Here is a 17,929-nt window from a genome sequence, read left to right as displayed (position 1 = left end):
CACACACACACACACACACACACGCGTCAAAGCGTGAAGAATCATAAACACCTGATCATATAATAACATGTTTAATATTAGATGTTGGAGTGCTTCGTGATGAATGTGGAGGATCAGCTGGAGGTGAAGTGACTCCTCCCTCTTCATCAAACTAACACACACATGGTTTCAGGATCAGGGTGCACGTTCAGGATCTGAGAGAGCTAACTTATGCACATCTTTGAGGTGAACAATTTAAAATGTCTGCATGTTTGAAGAAGTGTGTGCAGGAACTGATCCTCATGTGTAGGTATCATCACAGGGAAGGACTTGTGTGCAGATACATTAAAACAAAGGGTGGCACATTAGAAACCATAAACACGCCTAATAGACTACACACTCCTGATAATACACACTCATCATGGCTGCAGGTTTGCAGTGTGAGGAAGCAGGGATCATCCATTCTCTGTAATATTCATATAAAACACAGCAGCACTTTAATCTGACGCTTCATCAATAATCAGATGAAACATGTTTGATGGCGAGTGAGAGAATTGATCTCTGATTAGCTGCACAGACGGCGCTCTTTCTTTGTCCTGCAGGAATATTTAACCCCTTATTATTAGTATTATTATTATCATGCAGCACAGACCTGGAATAATCTCCCAGATAGTATTAGACAAACCCAGACTCTGACCACTTTAAAGTCCAGACTAAAAACGTTCCTCTTTCATGCTGCTCACACTGCTCAATAATTGATGCAAACCCATTTTTAAACCTTACTTTTGATTTCTTTAAAGCTCCTGTGACTAACTTTCTGTTTGTGTTGACTTTGGCGCCCCCCTGTGGACTAAGCGATCTTGCTTATTTTGTCCTGTACATGTGTAAATTATGTTATCTCCTCTTGCTTTCAACTAACAGTCAACTATTTCACTCATTAAGAATATTTACTGCAGAAAAGTGGTTTTTATTGACGTGCTGTCAATCACCTCATCTGACACCTACCCTCTCACAGCGATTTCAGGCTTTAAAATTAAAAAACAGAAATGATCAATACCTTCTCTAATAATCTTGTTTGCTTTTCTAGGTCATAAAGAGGCGTCACTGTTCATTTCAGTCCATTTCATGACCACTCAAAAACTCCTCACAGGAGCTTTAACTACAAACTTTGTAGAAGTTTTAATGAAGTTTTGTAACTACTTTTACTTTGATCTTAGATTTTAAAATATTTTATGTTTCCATTCTTATGTTTGTTTAATGTCATATTTTAAATTGGGTATTTTCTGACAAGGTATGGCGTTATGGACTTAACCTGATTTTGGATCTACAATTAAATGTTGGGCATACAGGCACCCTGCAGGGGTGTCAAGAAGTCTGAGCCAGCTTCGGGCTGCGACTCGACACAGGAAAGATTCAATGTGTGAGTCTTAATCCTTGAGAAGAAGTTCTGAGATGAATTAAATAACTTAAGGGTTCATTTCGGTTAAGACAAGACCAGTTGTGATTCTGTGTCCAGCGGGACAGTAAGACCAAACTCGAAAACCTGGAAAACAGTTGACCAATTTTCCAGAACTGCGAAACATCTGGAAAATGGGAGAAAAAGTCAAATGGAAAATGATTCCAACATGACTGCGTGCGACCTGACAAGGTTAAAAAAAACACATCCCCATTCAACATTTGTGGCCATTTTTGTCATTCAGATCTATTAAGGTCAATTTATGCACTGATCCTCTGATTATTATTTATTTATTTCAGTAAAGATTCCAGATTCCTGTGCTGGCTCTTTTGTTTTTTACTTAGCTAATTTTCTAATTTTTGAGAAAAGAGAAAGCTGAGATGAGAGTTGCCCATCATTGTTACTTGGTTGCGCGAATGAAGTGCTGTACATCTGCGGTTGCATTATTCTATAATCAATTTGCCATCATTTTTAAGCATGTCAGAGATGATTTCATGGATAGCCATAGACTGCACGTCTTCAATGTAGACTCCCACTGAGAGGAACATATTAGACTATTTAGGAACTAAATTAGGAACTCAATTTGGACTGTCACACCAGCTTGATCATCACTGAAAATGTCCATGAAATGTCCTGGAAAATGATCTCTGGAAAAGAGTGGGAACCCTGAAGACTCTGCAAGTTACGGACTTCAGAGCAGTGAAAAGGGGCTGAATGACATGAGGTCCAGACTGAGGTTGTTTTCAAACCGCCTACTATCCTAGCAGTGCGTCCTGATTTGGCCAAAATTCAGTTTGTAGTATGTGAAAAAGAGCAAAATCTGCAGTATGTGTACTGATTCAGGAAAAACTCACAGTCTGCATCGGACCAGTCTCTCTCACGTACTGTTTCCCACAATGCACTATATATTCTATATTTTTCTACATTTATTAGGATCCCCATTAGCTTCCACATTGTGGTTGCTAGTCTTCCTGGGGTCCACACAACAAAACAAAAACAAGAAAAACAATTATTTAAAATCACACATTATCCATAAAACAAAGATGCAATAGCAGCCAATTATAAGAAAATGTGGAAAATAAACTAAGTATCTGAGCAAATAAACGATGAGTAGTATTAAACTACAAATAATGGAAACAAAAACAAAATCGTCACAAACACATGGCACCAGAAATGAATAAAACAAAGACTTTCAAAACAGTGATTACATGATCATTTGTTTAAGTGACTTTTTAAAAGAAAATCTGTTTTTGATCATTCTCATGATGGTGGGGAGCTGATTCCAGGCAGAGGAACCTCTAAAAAGAACAGATCTCATCAAACAGTTGCCAAACAGTTGGCACTCTGCTAACATTTTCTATTTTGATGGGGAAACTCAGTTTTTAGTTTCTGAGTAAATTATTAAATTCCATATAAACCGCTTCTTAACTTTTTAAATCATAAGTGATGCAAAAGAAGCAGTTTCTCTTTCAGCTCGGCCATTGTTTACTTTCAGTAACCTGAAATCCAGTAACATGTGGCCCAGCATCCTGCAGACCAGATCCAACAGACCAGTCAGACTACAGACTAAATTCAAACGCAGTATGTAGTAGGCAGTACCTACATTCATATGTAGTATGTAGAAGGCCGTTCGGAGTCTCTTCTGATCTCCTGAAGGTGGTGATGAGTCTTTAAAGGAGCTTCAGGATGAAGGGTTCGTTATGTAACGAGCAGCAGTCTGATGACCTTTGACCTGCAGGCACTTTGTGGCTCGGTCTCAGACGTGAACAGTTTATCCTCCCGCGTGAACACACGGAGCTGCAGCGTGCAGAAACAAACCTCAGGGTCTGCAGGGTTCTCTGATTCTGTTCAGACTTTATAAAGTAAACGTTTCTCTGAGAGCGACCTTCATGTGATCGCTGATCTCCTGACAGACTTGCCTTCAGACGCAGAGACAGAGGCATGCTGTGTTTTTTAAAAAAGGCTGCGTGTCTCTTTTTTTTATTTTGATGTCTTGAGTGTCGTGTCTTTTTTAAATGTGGTTGTGATTCTGATGAAGCTTCTTCGCCCTCAGAGAGATCTTTGTAATAAAAAAACAGAACATTGAAATGTGATATATATTCATACAGTGAAACTCTCCTGGTTTCTCTCCACAGTCTGAATTTAAAGACTGAAAGTTGTTTTCACACAGTTTAAATTTAAGACTTGATGTAAAATCACAGACTGATGTTTTAATGCTGATTATTCTTTATTTAACTCTGTGTGTGACGGGTAAATACAAGAATCAAACACCAGGATTGAACTTTTTATTTATCTGAATAATCTGAAGAGAGGTTAAATTTAAAGTCGACACATTTTTTATTTATCTCTCTGTTCTATTTATATCCATTTTATTTAATCTCTCTCTGTTTGTTTTTATTTTCAGTCTTTTTTCTGATTTATTGGATTAAATTAAGGATCAGATGTGAGTCAGTAAACTGATGGAGATAAAGAAGAAAACATCTCAGTCAAATAAAATCAATAACCATCATGAACACTGACGATCAGCAGGCGGAGGCAGGATCAGATTAACAGATTATTTCAGTCTCATGTGACTCACAGATCCTAAATCTGACGTTAATGTTCAACAAAACCAGGAACACACACATCAGACCACATCCTCTCTCTCCCTCACACGCACACACACACAGCGGGGGAGCGAGCCCTCGTCCCTCAGCCGTGTGTACATTATTTGTGACATGCAGTATTTAAGGGGCCGTATATTTGACACAAAGTGGCGTTAATGAATCCGTAAACGCTCGTCTCTCTGATTCCAGACGAACAAAAGCAGCGACAGAAAAACTGAAAGTCAATTATAATTTCATGTATGTTTTTAGATCTCTCTTTTTAAATCATAAATGAAGTTACTAATTTTGTCGGCGCTCTTTCTAGACACTGCGGCTTTAATTGCTAATTGTTAACAGCCAGTGAATACATTTGCATATTAATTAGCTGCCAATTTACATTTTTAATTTGCTGCCTTCAAAGGGTGTGAGATAAAAGGTCGTGTTATTTTAAATAATTTATCCTTTAGAGCAGGGAAGATGCTGAAAGGGAAAATGTGTGTGTGTGTGTGGGGGGGGGGGATTGTACCCCCTCTGAAAATGCACGTTAAAAATACATTTATATTTATTTATATTTCTGTGAGTTAATTAAAGGTGCAGCGCGGGAAAACGCTGCTCGACACTGTTTTTATCTCAGAGAGAGAGAGAGAGAGGAAACAGCAGAGATCACTTCAGCACAAGACAAGTTTAGAGAACCCCCGCTCTGTGTTTGTGTGTGTGTGTGTGTGTGTGTATGTGTGTGAGGCTTTCTTTTCATCACTCCATTTTGTCCTCTCTCTCCTGACACATCAGTAGATTTGGCAGACGGCGTCTTCGGTGTGCGTCCTCACACGCTGCAGCGGCGAGCGGAGCGGGAACGCACGAGTTCAGAAATTCATTAAGATGAAAAAAAAAAAAAACAGCCGCTGGATTTCTACTGAGGAGGAGGAGGAGGAAGAGGAGGAGGAAGATCTGTGTGTCTCTTCTTCCTCCTCTCCATGTGTGTTTGTGTGTGTGTGTGTGCGTGTTTGTGAGTGTGATACGGTTCTTGCACATTCTTACGGAGCGTCACTCGCTGGCTCGCTGCCACAAACAAAGCGCTCTCACCAGCAGCCGGACGCCAGCACACACTCACACTTTTTTTATTGTTGTGTCAGACCAAACACAGAAACGAGAGGTGACAGAAATACACACGGAGGAACAGAGAGAGGAGGGATGAATGGAGGGAGCCGGACACAAACACTTAAATATGCTCTCTGCAGAATATTCAAACTTTAGTTTTTTGCAGGAAGCGGTGCGGGCTGCCTCGAGTCCTCCATCAGCTCCTGGTTCAGAGACTGATTCACTAAAGAGAAGCTGCAGAAAAAACCTGAAGTTCAAACATCTGAAGTGCACGATGGAGCGAGCCGGACAGAACGACCAGAACAAGCTTTTCTGCAAACTTTTATTAAAAGCTTCATGATGCAGCTCTGAAACCCTCACGCTCCTGCCTCACAGAGAGAGAGAGAGAGAGAGAGAGAGAGAGTCTGCAGCCGAGCGTTCAGTCAGTGTTTGTAAATGTAAAGAAAAGTAAAAGTGTGGTAAATTAAATCATAATCACCGCTCACAAGATTTAACTTCACAAACCTTAGGAGTGACGATCTGCAGGATGAAATCAACATTTTGATGCCGTGTCTCAGATGAGAGCTGGAGTCTCTGGGTCGGAGGGCGTGACGTTGTTTTCAGTAAAAAAATTTGACTTGTTCAAGGTTTTTAATCAGAATCATTGCACTCACTTATAATCAGAGACATTAAATCTCTCACAGAGCGTGTGTGTTGAGCAGCAGTGACAAACAGGATCATGTGAAACAGAATAAAGGACTAAGTATCTGTGGAGGACTCGGGCACGTCTAACAGGTTGACTCTGATCCTGCAGACTGGCGTAGACTGTGTTTCCTCAGAGCTGCTGGTTCTGTCGTTCCTTCAGTTTAATGTCAGATATTACTCCACAGACTCACTCACTGTTTAAAGACACTCAATCACTCTGAAACACACTTCAAGATGTTGAGATTCAACAAAGAAACCTCATCAGGGAGGAGGAAACACTTTCTTTATTTCTATACAAATCTTTAATTTTTAAAACAATTTATAAATTAATTAATCTCCTTAAATGACATCGACAACATGAACAGGATGAAAAGAAGGAGCGTCTGAAGAATAAATCTCAGCTGATGTTTGTGACCTGGTTTTTATTGTTCTCTCTGAGTCTCCGGTCCCGGTCCTCCTTTCTTAAATATGTTCCTTCAATGTGGGATAAAAGATCTTGACTTGTCCTGGTTCTGGGTCTGGTTGTGGTTTTCCCCTGCTGACTCTGGAGTCCACCAGGGTCAGGGTCAGGATCAGGTTTAAGGAGGCAGGTCTGTAGTTTCTGGAGTCGAGTAAAATAAGAGAAATGATCTTCAGAGTTGTTTGAGTGTGTGTGTGTGTGTGCGTGCATGTGTGTGTGTGTGTGTGTGAGAGGAGGTCACAATGATGAGTTCACTGTAAAGACTCAGCAGTGTGATGAGGGACAGATCATGTATTTAAAGAATAAACACGTTGCTGCTCTTCATGTTTCATATTTTAATTTCATAATTTAGATTAAAACAGATTTTCACTCTCTTTGTTTATTTAAACACATTGATGTCAGATTACAGGAGACTACAGATTACAGGAGACTCTATTCTTCACATTAAAGATGAAGGTTTAAATTTAAATCATAAATCCTGCAGATTATGAAAACAGACCCAACGCAATGTTAAGCACTCAGTGTATGAGTATGTATATGTGCACAGACGTGTGTGTGTGTCTGGGTTCAGATGATTACAGGGGAAACTCCGCCACCTCTTCTTATTACCCAGCAGCCTCTTGTTCACATAAACAGAGCGATTATTGTCCCATTGATCCGTCTGATTCTTTACAGGAGAACATTATGGCCGCCGTCTTTTTGTCTGCGGCTCCTTTTGTGCTCCGCTCGTCCCTTTGAACAATGAATCATATTTAGCTACGAGAGGAAACAAGGAGCCGCTCGCAAAACAAGGAAGCGGGCGAGTTGGGGAGGCAGCCGGGGCGAGTCGATGCAGCGAGGGAGACAGAGAGAGAGAGAGAAAGAGAGAGAGAGAGGCGAGGAGTTTACAGAGTCCTGAGCAGAGCTGAGCTCAGCTTCTGTTTACTGCTATTACAGGATGATGAGATACAGGAGGCAACAAAGCACAGAATTAATGTTAACACAAAATAAAAAGAATCAGACGTCTGTGTCAGAACAAGCAGCGAGGAATCATCAGAAACAAGAAGGGGAAATATTTCTTTATCCTGGAAGCAGATTTAATCTGATCTGAAATAAAAACCTGACAACTCGAGCGTCTGATTTTATAAACTTTAGGTTTCAAAGATTTCAGGGACGTGTTTCATTCTTCAAGACAAAACAGAAAAACATCAGAAACACAGAAGCTTTAAATCTGAATACTAAAGAAACTCAAACATGAAGACGTCTGATAATTTATAAAATGTTAGAATTCATTGATTTAGTCTTTTATAAATATGTTTTGTGTTTTAATTAAATACAATCTGATAATATTTAATTCAGATTGTCTCAGTTTTATTTGAAGCACATTTGTTGGCACTTAGGAGGATATGAAGCGTTTAAATTATTATAAGTTATAACTAAACGTACTCATATTTCTGCTGCAGAGTCGAGGTGCTTCAGTCTCAAACCCAGCCGTCGGGTGTGGTTTCTTTCAGATCTCATCAAACAGAAGCAACAACCTCACAACTGTTGTCTCGTCGGGATTTTAAAACGCTGCTCAGAAACCTCTCCGGCCCCGCCCACTTTAATCCAGAGCGTCCACATATTCTGAAAGTTATTTTGTGCTGAAATAAACCCGTCAGTCAGAGGAGAGAGGAGAGGACACTTTTCCTCACTGTGTTCCTCTCTTATTGTTTATGCACTTCTTTAAAATCTGAGTTTAATGTAGAAATGTTTGAATCACATTTAAAAACTTTAACATCATTTTGAATTCCATCCTTTATAGAAACACACAAGCAGCAGCAAGCAGGGGCTTCATGTGTTCAGAATCTGCTCACATTTGGGGCCCCCTGCTGGAGGTGTGTGGTCCTTTAATGAAGCTTCACTGACTCTGATTTTTAAATTCCTCTTTGAATTTATTCTGAAACAGAAACATCGTCTGATAATAAACCATCAGGTGAAATGAATCCTGGACGTGTTGTTCCTCCACCTCCACCTCCACCTCCACCTCCGCCTGCCCTCATCAGCTCTAAAGAGACCTTCAGACACATTAAAGGTGCAGAGATCACCTGTGTGGAGTCAGAGGTGACACCAGGATGAATTTAGAAAGCACAAACATCACGGACTCTCCTCTCTCTCTAAATCAAACCTGCTCCCCTCGCCGTGTTTCTAACGTCAGCAGAATCAAACTACCGCCCGTGTTTGCAGCATCCTCTCTCCTCCTCCTCCGGCTCTGATTGATGCAGTCAGATTAGATGTATGTGGAACGCCGGCTCTGGCAAATGAACACATCAACTGATGACCAGCTGTTTCTAATTATTATACACTGGTTAATTAGGACGCCGTGTCACCATCGGCGGCGGCGGTAAACTGTGTGAAATTCATAATTCATGCTCTGGCGTCCAATGAGCCTCCATCCATGCAGCCTGGATGGAGGCTCATTGGACGCCAGAGCATGCCAAATATCAGTGTGTGTGTTTGTGTGTGTGTGTGTGTGTGTGTGTGTGTGTGTGTGTGTGTGTGTGTGTGTGTTCACGCCTCTCCCTGACACCTCTCTCTCTCTCTCTCTCTCTCTCTCTCTCTCAGCAGGGTGTGTGTGTAGGTGGCGGTGTGAAATGTCTGGATCTCAAAGGTAAGCTCTCGCTCCGTCATTATTAAACATGATGGAGGACTTTACGAAGCTCTGAGTGAAACATGTTCAGTTATTACAAACACACATAACAACACTATTAATATCTCCATGATCATCATTAATGCCATCAATATTTGAGACGCTAACTGGAATAAACGCAGACATCAGTTAATGAGCAGCCCTGTCGGAGAGATGCTCTCCTCCTTTATCTTAATGTAGTGATGTGTACATTAGCATTAACGCTGCCTGTGCGTGTGTGTGTGTGTGAGGGAGTGTGTGTGTGTGTTTATTAAAACAGAAGTCTGGTCAGAGAGCAGAGAGAGGATTAAAGAGTGACTACATCACATCCTCCACAATGATCTTCTATTAATGCCTCAGAATCAAACAAACAGTAAAATAAATCTGATTATTCACAGGCTGCAGCGACACTCCCAAAGACACCTCGGGTTTAGTGCTTTACATGGCGGTGCCTCTTATAATTGATTTAAGTAGTGAATGTAACACACTGGCTTTTAACTTCTTATATTTAAATGAGGATAAAACTGAGGGCATGGTGTTTGGACCCAGTCGAGCCAGTGGTGTCTCTCCTATAGACCAGGGCTCCCTGCAGACTTATGTAAAACCCATAGTCACAAACCTTGGCATCAAAATGGACAGCGATTTTAAACTTGATAAACTCAGTAGTTAAAACCAGTTTTTATCATCTGAGGCTTTTTATCCAAAATTAAATCTGTTGTATCTTTTAATGATTTTGAGTGCTTCATTCATTCTTTTATCTTGACCCGTTTGGACTAGGGGTGCACCGATCCGATCCTGGTATTGGATATCGGCTAGATCGGACTCAAAAAGCAAGATCAGATATCGGTGACAAGGGGCCAATATATAGTGCCGATCCATATGGCAGATCTATTCACCTCAGTGGGAAACACTACATTGACATATTTCTTATTTTCTCATTTAAAGCAGTTTTTTTATACAGAATATTTAATTCCTCTTATCCACTGCTGAGGTTTAAAGTTGAATTGTAATATCTGTTGGTTATGAAGATTAAAGGTGACATTTCACGCTTTTTACATCAATATATATTGGTCTAAGAGGTCCCCAAAACATGTCTTTAAAGTTTATGCTCAAAAAAACACTTTGAAATCAGATTTTGTCATACCTGAAAAGCCTTCTTCTTCAGTCCTCCTCAGAACACTCTGTTTTCTCTCTGACCACGCCCCCTCAGGAAGTGGGTGTGCCCTCGGGTGTCCAGCACGTTGATCTAATGTTTACATGCTGGCTGAATATACACGGCTGCTCAGAGATCACGTTACTTCAACCCTCTGAATCTGATCCAGAATCTGATCCTGACGGAGAGGCGCCTGCAGCAGGACCTTTCTGAACCATTGGTCACAGATTTAGTGTTTCTTGTTGTTTTATTTATCAGTATGTCGACGTGTGTCTTGATACACAGCTACGAACATGTAGCTATGTGGCTATGCTAACTAGCGCTAGCACTTATCCATGATAAATGAAAATCATCCACTAGATCTTCGAATCTGCAGACGTGGGGAGTAAAACCGACCTCTGCCAGAAAGGCAGCAGGACCTTTCTGAAGGATTGGTCACAGATTCTGTGTTTCTTGTTGTTTTATTTGTCAGTATGTCGACGTGTGTCTTGGTACACAGCTACAGCTACAGCTATGAACATGTAGCTATGTGGCTATGCTAATTAGCGCTAGCACTTATCCATGACAAATAAAAATCATCCACTAGATCTTCAAATCTGCAGACGTGGGGAGTAAAACCGACCTCTGCCAGAAAGGCAGCGGGACCTTTTCTGAAGGATTAGTCACAGATTCTGTGTTTCTTGTTGTTTTATTTTTCAGTATGTTGACATGTGTCTTGGTACACAGCTACAGCTACGACATGTAGCTATGTGGCTATGCTAACTAGCGCTAGCACTTATCCATGATAAATAAAAATCATCCACTAGATCTTCAAATCTGCAGACGTGGGGAGTAAAACCGACCTTTGTGTTTATTAAGACAGCCTACAACTAGCATGCCTCCCTCCTAAGCTCCTTGTTACCACACATTTGTGCAGGTAATGAAAAACGGAGGGGGGGTTCAGTATTATTTTATATAGTTTATGGGCTGAACAAGCTCCGAGCTCTGACTCCGTGACAGACCGGATATTGTTGTTACGTAACAAAAACACGGAAGTCTGAAACGTCTCGTTTCACACACATTTACAGAAAGGTGGAGAAATCAGAACAGGGGCAGAATGGATTTTTTTCATTCTCGGGGGTTTGTAGACAGGGACACATATTTCAGGTAGAGAACCATTAAAAAGTCCATTTTGCATGATACGTCACCTTTAACTCACCAAACTGCTGGTACACATTTATAATCTCTTGAGTAATGATACTGCCAGTTTAAAAATGTTTACTTTGTTTAAGTTTACAAAGTCAGAAAAGCCTGAAGTTGCCAAAACAGGATTCTATCCTCACATTAGAAGGAATGTACTGGAGAGTATCATTAGGTATGGGATGACAGCATGGTACGGTAACCTCTCTGTTCAGCTCAAAACCTAACTCTCTCGCCTGGTGCAGACTGCCATGAAGGTCATAGGGAAGACTGGCAACCCTTCCCTACAGGCCATTTATGAGCAGTGTGTTCTTGGGCAGGCCCAGAGAATACTTGGAGACCCGTTGCACATCCTTTACTCTCAGCATGAACTTTTACCATCTGGAAGAAGGTACAGAGTCCCCAAGTGTAAATTGAATCGTTTTAAAAACTCCTTTGTGCCAACCTCTATTAGAGTTTTAAATAGGAAATAGCCTGTTAGGGTGGGGACAGTGTCATGGTGCTCTCTCTTTAAGAGGATGCTGTGTGTTGTATGAATGTGTATTATTTATTGTACTTTTCTTATTTATTTATTTATGTGTTCTTGTGTCATTGTGGTGATTTTTGTAGGAGCAGGTAACGTGCAGCACTGATGTCAAAGACAAGTTTCCCTACGGGGACAATGAAGTACATCGTATCGTATCGTATCGTATCGTATCGTAATAGAGATTGTTAAATCAATACCAGGATCGGATCGGCTAGTATCGGTATCGGCAGATAACAAAGCCAAGGTATCAATATCGGTATCAGGACCTAAAAAGTAGGATCGGTGCATCCCTACTTTGGACTACTGCAATGCACTTTACACTGGCATTAACCACGCCTCCCTCCCTCGCTTACAGGTAGTCCAAAACGCGGCTGCTCGCCTTTTAACAGGACCCCGCAAGTATGAGCATATCAGCCCCGTTCCTGCATCCGTCCACTTGCTCCCTGTCCATTTTAGAATTAATTTTAAGATTTCAATGTTTGTTTTTAAGTCACTGCATGGTCTGGCATATCAGTACATCTCTGACCTCATACACATCTACGCCCCCTCCAGAGCACTGAGGTCTGCTGATCAGATGCGTCTCGTGGTGACTGAGCTTTTTCAGTGGTAGCTCCTAAACTGTGGAATGAGCTCCCCACCCAAGTCAAAATGGCCCCCCACCCCGGATACTTTTAAATCACGTCTTGAAACTCATTTTCACTCCCTTGCTTTTAATACAGCATGAGAGTTTACAATCAATTATAACAAAAAGAAAAACACATTATCAACAAATGTTGAGTTTTAATTTTCAGCTTTGTTATTCTGACTTAGAGAAGCTCGACAACAACGAGACTCTCGTGCATGAGCCGACATGAATAAACCAGCGCATGACAAACACTGGACGAGCTAACAGGCTAGGTAGCACAGACACAGCTAGCTGCTAATCAGTGCTAACATATAAATAATATTAGAGTGTGACCAAGTGGCGACCTCAGGTCTCAAAATATGAAGCCCATGTGGAAGTGTTATAAACTGCAATTCATCAAGCGTCCACTAGAGGCTGGCTGCAGAAACACAGGAAACCACATACACACCCATTCAATGAAGGCGATCTTTAAATAAACATGTTTACAGCCTGGTTCAAAAAACAGCTTCAGTCTACGGAGCTTATTTCTCTATCAGCACACACTGTACGGGCTGAATTCATTTCTAACGTGATGGTTCAGAAGATATTAAGATTACAAGTGGTTTAGTTCGGACTCCTAGCAGACAAGTAGCAGCTCCCACCTGTCAGTCAAAGAGGCCACACCCCCTAACCCTCCCTTTAACCCTTCACCTGCTGTAGACAGGTGAGTTGTGTATAAATTCAGCCTGCCACACTCACTCCAGCATTGATTGTTGATCAGATCTTTGATTTAAAACCAGACGAGATCCTCGTCTCCTCTGACTCTAAACTTTGGACAGAGTTTCAGTCTCTGGTCCTCACAGATATAGATAACCTCAGCAGGAGCCTCGTTCGCACACAGCAGCAGCAGTGTGAAGTTGTGCGTTCGATGCCGTGATGGGCGTCGCTGCTGTCACGCACTGATGACTCTGACTGCGGGTGTCGCTGCCTTATTATCTTGCAGACGCAGGGCGGATTATAAAAATGGGATTTGAGATTCTCCCTCTGCTCCTCTCAGCTAAGTGATTATTGTTAAAAGAGGAGAAATCATTTCCTAAATAATTATGAGACTAATTATCTCCCCCCTCCCTGTCGGAGCAGATAAGACTCAAACCAGGAGAGAGTCACGTGTTTGATTGGTCACAGTTTGATCAGAGTGAGACTCCTGATCAGTTTACAGAGAGGAGCTGCTCTCACACACACACACTGAGGACACACACACACACTGAGGACACACACACTGAGGACACACACACACACATGCTCTCACTGAAGGAATAACTGAATGCAGTCATCAGATTAACGTTTACTCACAGAGATCTCCTTCAAACACTCAGAGAGAGTCAGAGGACTGACCTGAGGTTTCTGACCCTCAATAAAGACCGAAGAGAGGACACACAGAGGGAATAGACCCGTGCAGTTTATCAGTGTCAGATTAAAATCACAATAACATCAGATACAGTCTGAATATATGAATCAGAGTTTAAGGAGCAGGATGGACGAGCAGTCTAAGTGCTCTGGCCTCAGAGGTCACTGGTTCGACTCCGGGTCTCTTCCCTGAGCTGCATGTCTCCTCCACTAGGTCCTTAAATGAAGGACAGAGTAAATGAAAACAACTTTAGGGAAAAGCACGGCTTTAAATCATGAATAGTAAAAATATTACATCTGTATTATTGTAAATATGGTATCACTCAGAGTCCTGCAGTGAATCTTAAATACAGTTTGTAGAATCAGAATCAGAAATACTTCATTTATCCCAGGGAGGGAAATTCAGTCATTACAGAGCTCTTATAAACAGTATGTAAGAAAGTTAGATATTAATAGAGGAAGGAATAAAATAAGATATAAACACAAATAAAATGAAGGTCAAATAAAAATAGAATAAAGAATCCATAAAACCTGAATGAATCCTCAGTGACGCCACCTGTTGGTTTCTGGAGAGATATTTGGCGGCCATATTGGAAATGCTGACTGCAGCTACATCGCTCCCGCCTGTCACTGCAGTCAGCACACTCCTGATTATTTATATTAAACACTTATTATTAATATCTTTAAATGATGAATTATAACTAGGGATGTACATTTCAAGTATTTTCCGTGATCGATCTTTGGAAATGTTAACGATCAATTATCGATTAATCATTAAAAAAAAATGTGAATGTTTTCCATGTTAAAAACAATGCAAAATGCATTTTTTCCCCTGAATTAAAATTTCCCTTTATGACACAAAGTTTGTAACTAACAGTATTGAATATCTACGGATCGCATTGAGGTGTTCAAAATGTTAAACACGCTGAATATCAACATGTGGAGCAGGCTCATAATCTCTGCGGACATACAGTCATAAAAGTGAAGGCTGAACAGAAACATATTTCAGTCTCACAGAGTCCAGTTTTCTGTCTACTCGTTCTTATTGAGAAAAATAAGCATGTGAACGTGGTCAGCTGTCAGCAGGGAGCGCAACCGGGTCAGAATCAGTCCGGGGCGGAGACAAAAAGTGCTTGTGGAAATGTGCTTTAAACTTAAAACACCTCCCTGTGATGTTTAATTTAGGTGCAGACCAAGATCATGCATTATTTTTTCCTGGGTTTGACTTTGCACCTGTACTTTGACACATGATATCTTCGATTGGATTAGAATTTATTTCTTCATGATTACAATATTTAATTATGATTTTCATTTCTCCTTTACTTTTATGAACATTTATTCTTATACTTATTTGTCTGTGTGTATTATTGTTCTTATGTTTATTCTCTGGAGTGGACACTTTGCTTTATTGTATTTGTGTTATCTAATTCTGTCATAATGTCCGAATGTAACTGTACAGCTGGGAAAAGCAGTGTCAACATTGTACTGTTGATAAGAAAAATGAATAAAAACTAAGTTAAAAAAAAATAAAAATAAAAACACCTCCCTGAAAGCTGAATGAAATATGAGACCACATGATGTTTGTTCCACGTGATGATAGAAAATCTAGGGATGCACAGATCCTACTTTTTAGGTCCTGATACGGATACTGATACCTGGGCTTTGGTATCTACTGATACCGATACTGAACCGATCCGATCCAAGTATTGATTTAACAATCTCTATTCCTTAATGTGAGGATTAAACTAAGAATAATGTTTTGGCAACTTCGGGCTTTTCTGACTTTGAAAACCACAAAAGACGCATGACATGCATCTAAACTGCAGAGCCTCTGTAGTTATCCTCCATCATGCTCCACCAGGAAAAAAATGCACAGACCGGCTGGAGCTAGGCGACGCATATTGCTGTTGTAAACACAGAAAAGCATAGAACTGAGATGAATAGATCTGCCATATGGATCGGCACTATATCTCCCCCCTTGTCACCGATATCCAATCTAGCTTTTCGGATCGGTGATTAATTGATGACATCACCTAATTATAACAAAATAACCTCGCACAGCTGAACCCAAACTGTGTTTTTGAACCAGACTGTAAACATGTTTATTTTGCTGTAACATCTGAACATGAAGGTTAACAGGGCTGCTTTGGTTTTTTGAAGGTTATTCCTGCTTTATTTACTTTAATGGTTAAATATTCCCTCCTATTGTAATGCACCTGTAAGAACAGAGGTGTTGTAGAGACGGTGTGAGGCTGTAATCCTCTGTAAATATTAAAGACCTGACTCCTGAACTCCTGCCTCTGAATAAACACACGCTCATTGTGTTCCAGCGTGTGTGTGTGAATGTGTGTGTGTGTGTGCAGGTGAAGTAATCAGACGATATTTAGACCTTTTGGAAGTTGACTTTTTTGTTTCTTATTGATTTGGTTGTTGTTCTGCTGCAGTCAGTAATCAATGAAGCACTCCAGCATTCACAGAGAACTGCTCCTCCTGTCATCATTATTCTGTTTCTGTGTTTCTGATTACATCTCAGAACTTTATTAAAGAACACACACACACACACACACATACACACACACACACAGACACACACAGTCAGCGTATAAAGGAAGTTGTTTTGTCGTGATTTCTGCTGAGGCGTTGCTTGTAGAGAAAGGATAAAGCACATTTACAGTGGTGTAATTTTGCCTGTTAGCAAACAGCCTCCAATTATCTCCTGTTTGATTGCTTTCCTCCATCAAGGTGAGCGATTAGACCAGCGCTCCTGTGAAGCTCTGGAAGCCGTCCTCAAATCGCTGCACTTTGATTTCATCAATCTGCAGGCGGCACAACTGGAAGAAAATGTGAGTTTTATGAGCAAAACTTATTTTCTTCATCTTCGTCTTCCAATTCCAGCACAGCTTCATATTCAGGCCTCGCCCGGATCAGATTAGAGCCCGTTTTTTTGACTTCAGAAAGAACTTCATAACATTCCTGTCAAATTTGGAGCCCAGCTTTCTTCATTTCTCCTTCTTCACTGTGTTTCTCTCGCAGGGAGCGGCGTCCTTGCTGGATATGATTTTGTACTATGAATCTACAACCCATCTCGACATGTCTGACAGCGGCAGGATGGGAACGCCGTGTTGGAGGGCTCTGGCTCATTTGATAAAGCAGGTCGGCTCAACGGCTGCAACTCAATCTGTTCATGTAGGGAGAGAACCAACATCCTGGGACTGAGTTTGTTTCACATTACAGGGCCAGAGATGCAGGAGAGAGCAAACAGGGAGGGACGTTTACTATCAGTAAACAACAACAACAACACATCAACAACTACACACAAACGACTACACATCAACAATAACACGTATACAACACAACAAACTACACAAACACATTACAGGGCCTGAGATGCAGGAGAGAGCAAACAGGGAGGGACGTTTACTATCAGTAAAAAAAAACACATCAACACAAACAACAACAACAGAACTACACATCAACAACACAATCTGTAATGTAGGGAGAGAACCAACATCCTAGGACAGAGTTTTTTTCCCATTACAGGGCCCGAGATGCAGGAGAGAGCAAACAGGGAGGGACGTTTACTATCAGTAAACAGCAACAACAACAACACACAAACATCAACACGTACACAACAACAACACAACAACTACACAAATACATTACAGGGCCCGAGATGCAGGAGAGAGCATACAGGGAGGGACGTTTACTATCAGTAAACAACAACAACACACAACAACAACAACACAACAACACACAAACATCAATACGTACACAACAACAACACGACAAACTACACAAACACATTACAGGGCCTGAGATGCAGGAGGGAGCTAACGGAGGGATGTTTACTATCAGTAAACAACAACACATAAACACAAACAACAACAACAACAGAACTACACATCAACAACACAATCTGTAATGTAGGGAGAGAACCAACATCCTGGGACTGAGTTTGTTTCACATTACAGGGCCCGAGATGCAGGAGAGAGCAAACAGGGAGGGACGTTTACTATCAGTAAACAACAACAACACACAACAACAACACAACAACACACAAACATCAATACGTACACAACAACAACACGACAAACTACACAAACACCTTACAGGGCCCGAGATGCAGGAGAGAGCAAACAGGGAGGGACGTT

At 41.0% G+C, this 17,929-nt stretch overlaps 1 protein-coding gene across 4 annotated transcripts in view; it reads left to right on the top strand.

The window, feature by feature from the left end:
* The window catches only part of si:dkey-288a3.2 (protein phosphatase 1 regulatory subunit 37), a 71,047-nt gene that overhangs the window by 14,037 nt on the left and 39,081 nt on the right, over nucleotides 1-17,929 (top strand). For 3 of the 4 annotated variants that reach the window (XM_034675463.1, XM_034675462.1, XM_034675464.1), the window contains 3 exons: nucleotides 8,846-8,891; nucleotides 16,521-16,621; nucleotides 16,812-16,931. In XM_034675463.1, the coding sequence (XP_034531354.1) occupies nucleotides 8,846-8,891; nucleotides 16,521-16,621; nucleotides 16,812-16,931 (267 nt within the window). The remainder of the gene's footprint in view (nucleotides 1-8,845; nucleotides 8,892-16,520; nucleotides 16,622-16,811; nucleotides 16,932-17,929) is intronic. The other variant, XM_034675465.1, reaches the window with a different exon arrangement.

Source organism: Notolabrus celidotus, chromosome 22 (genome assembly GCF_009762535.1).
Source record: "Notolabrus celidotus isolate fNotCel1 chromosome 22, fNotCel1.pri, whole genome shotgun sequence".
NCBI lineage: Eukaryota > Metazoa > Chordata > Actinopteri > Labriformes > Labridae > Notolabrus > Notolabrus celidotus.
The sequence above is the reverse complement of the archived record's forward strand: the minus strand, read 5'-3'. Positions and strand labels throughout refer to the sequence as shown.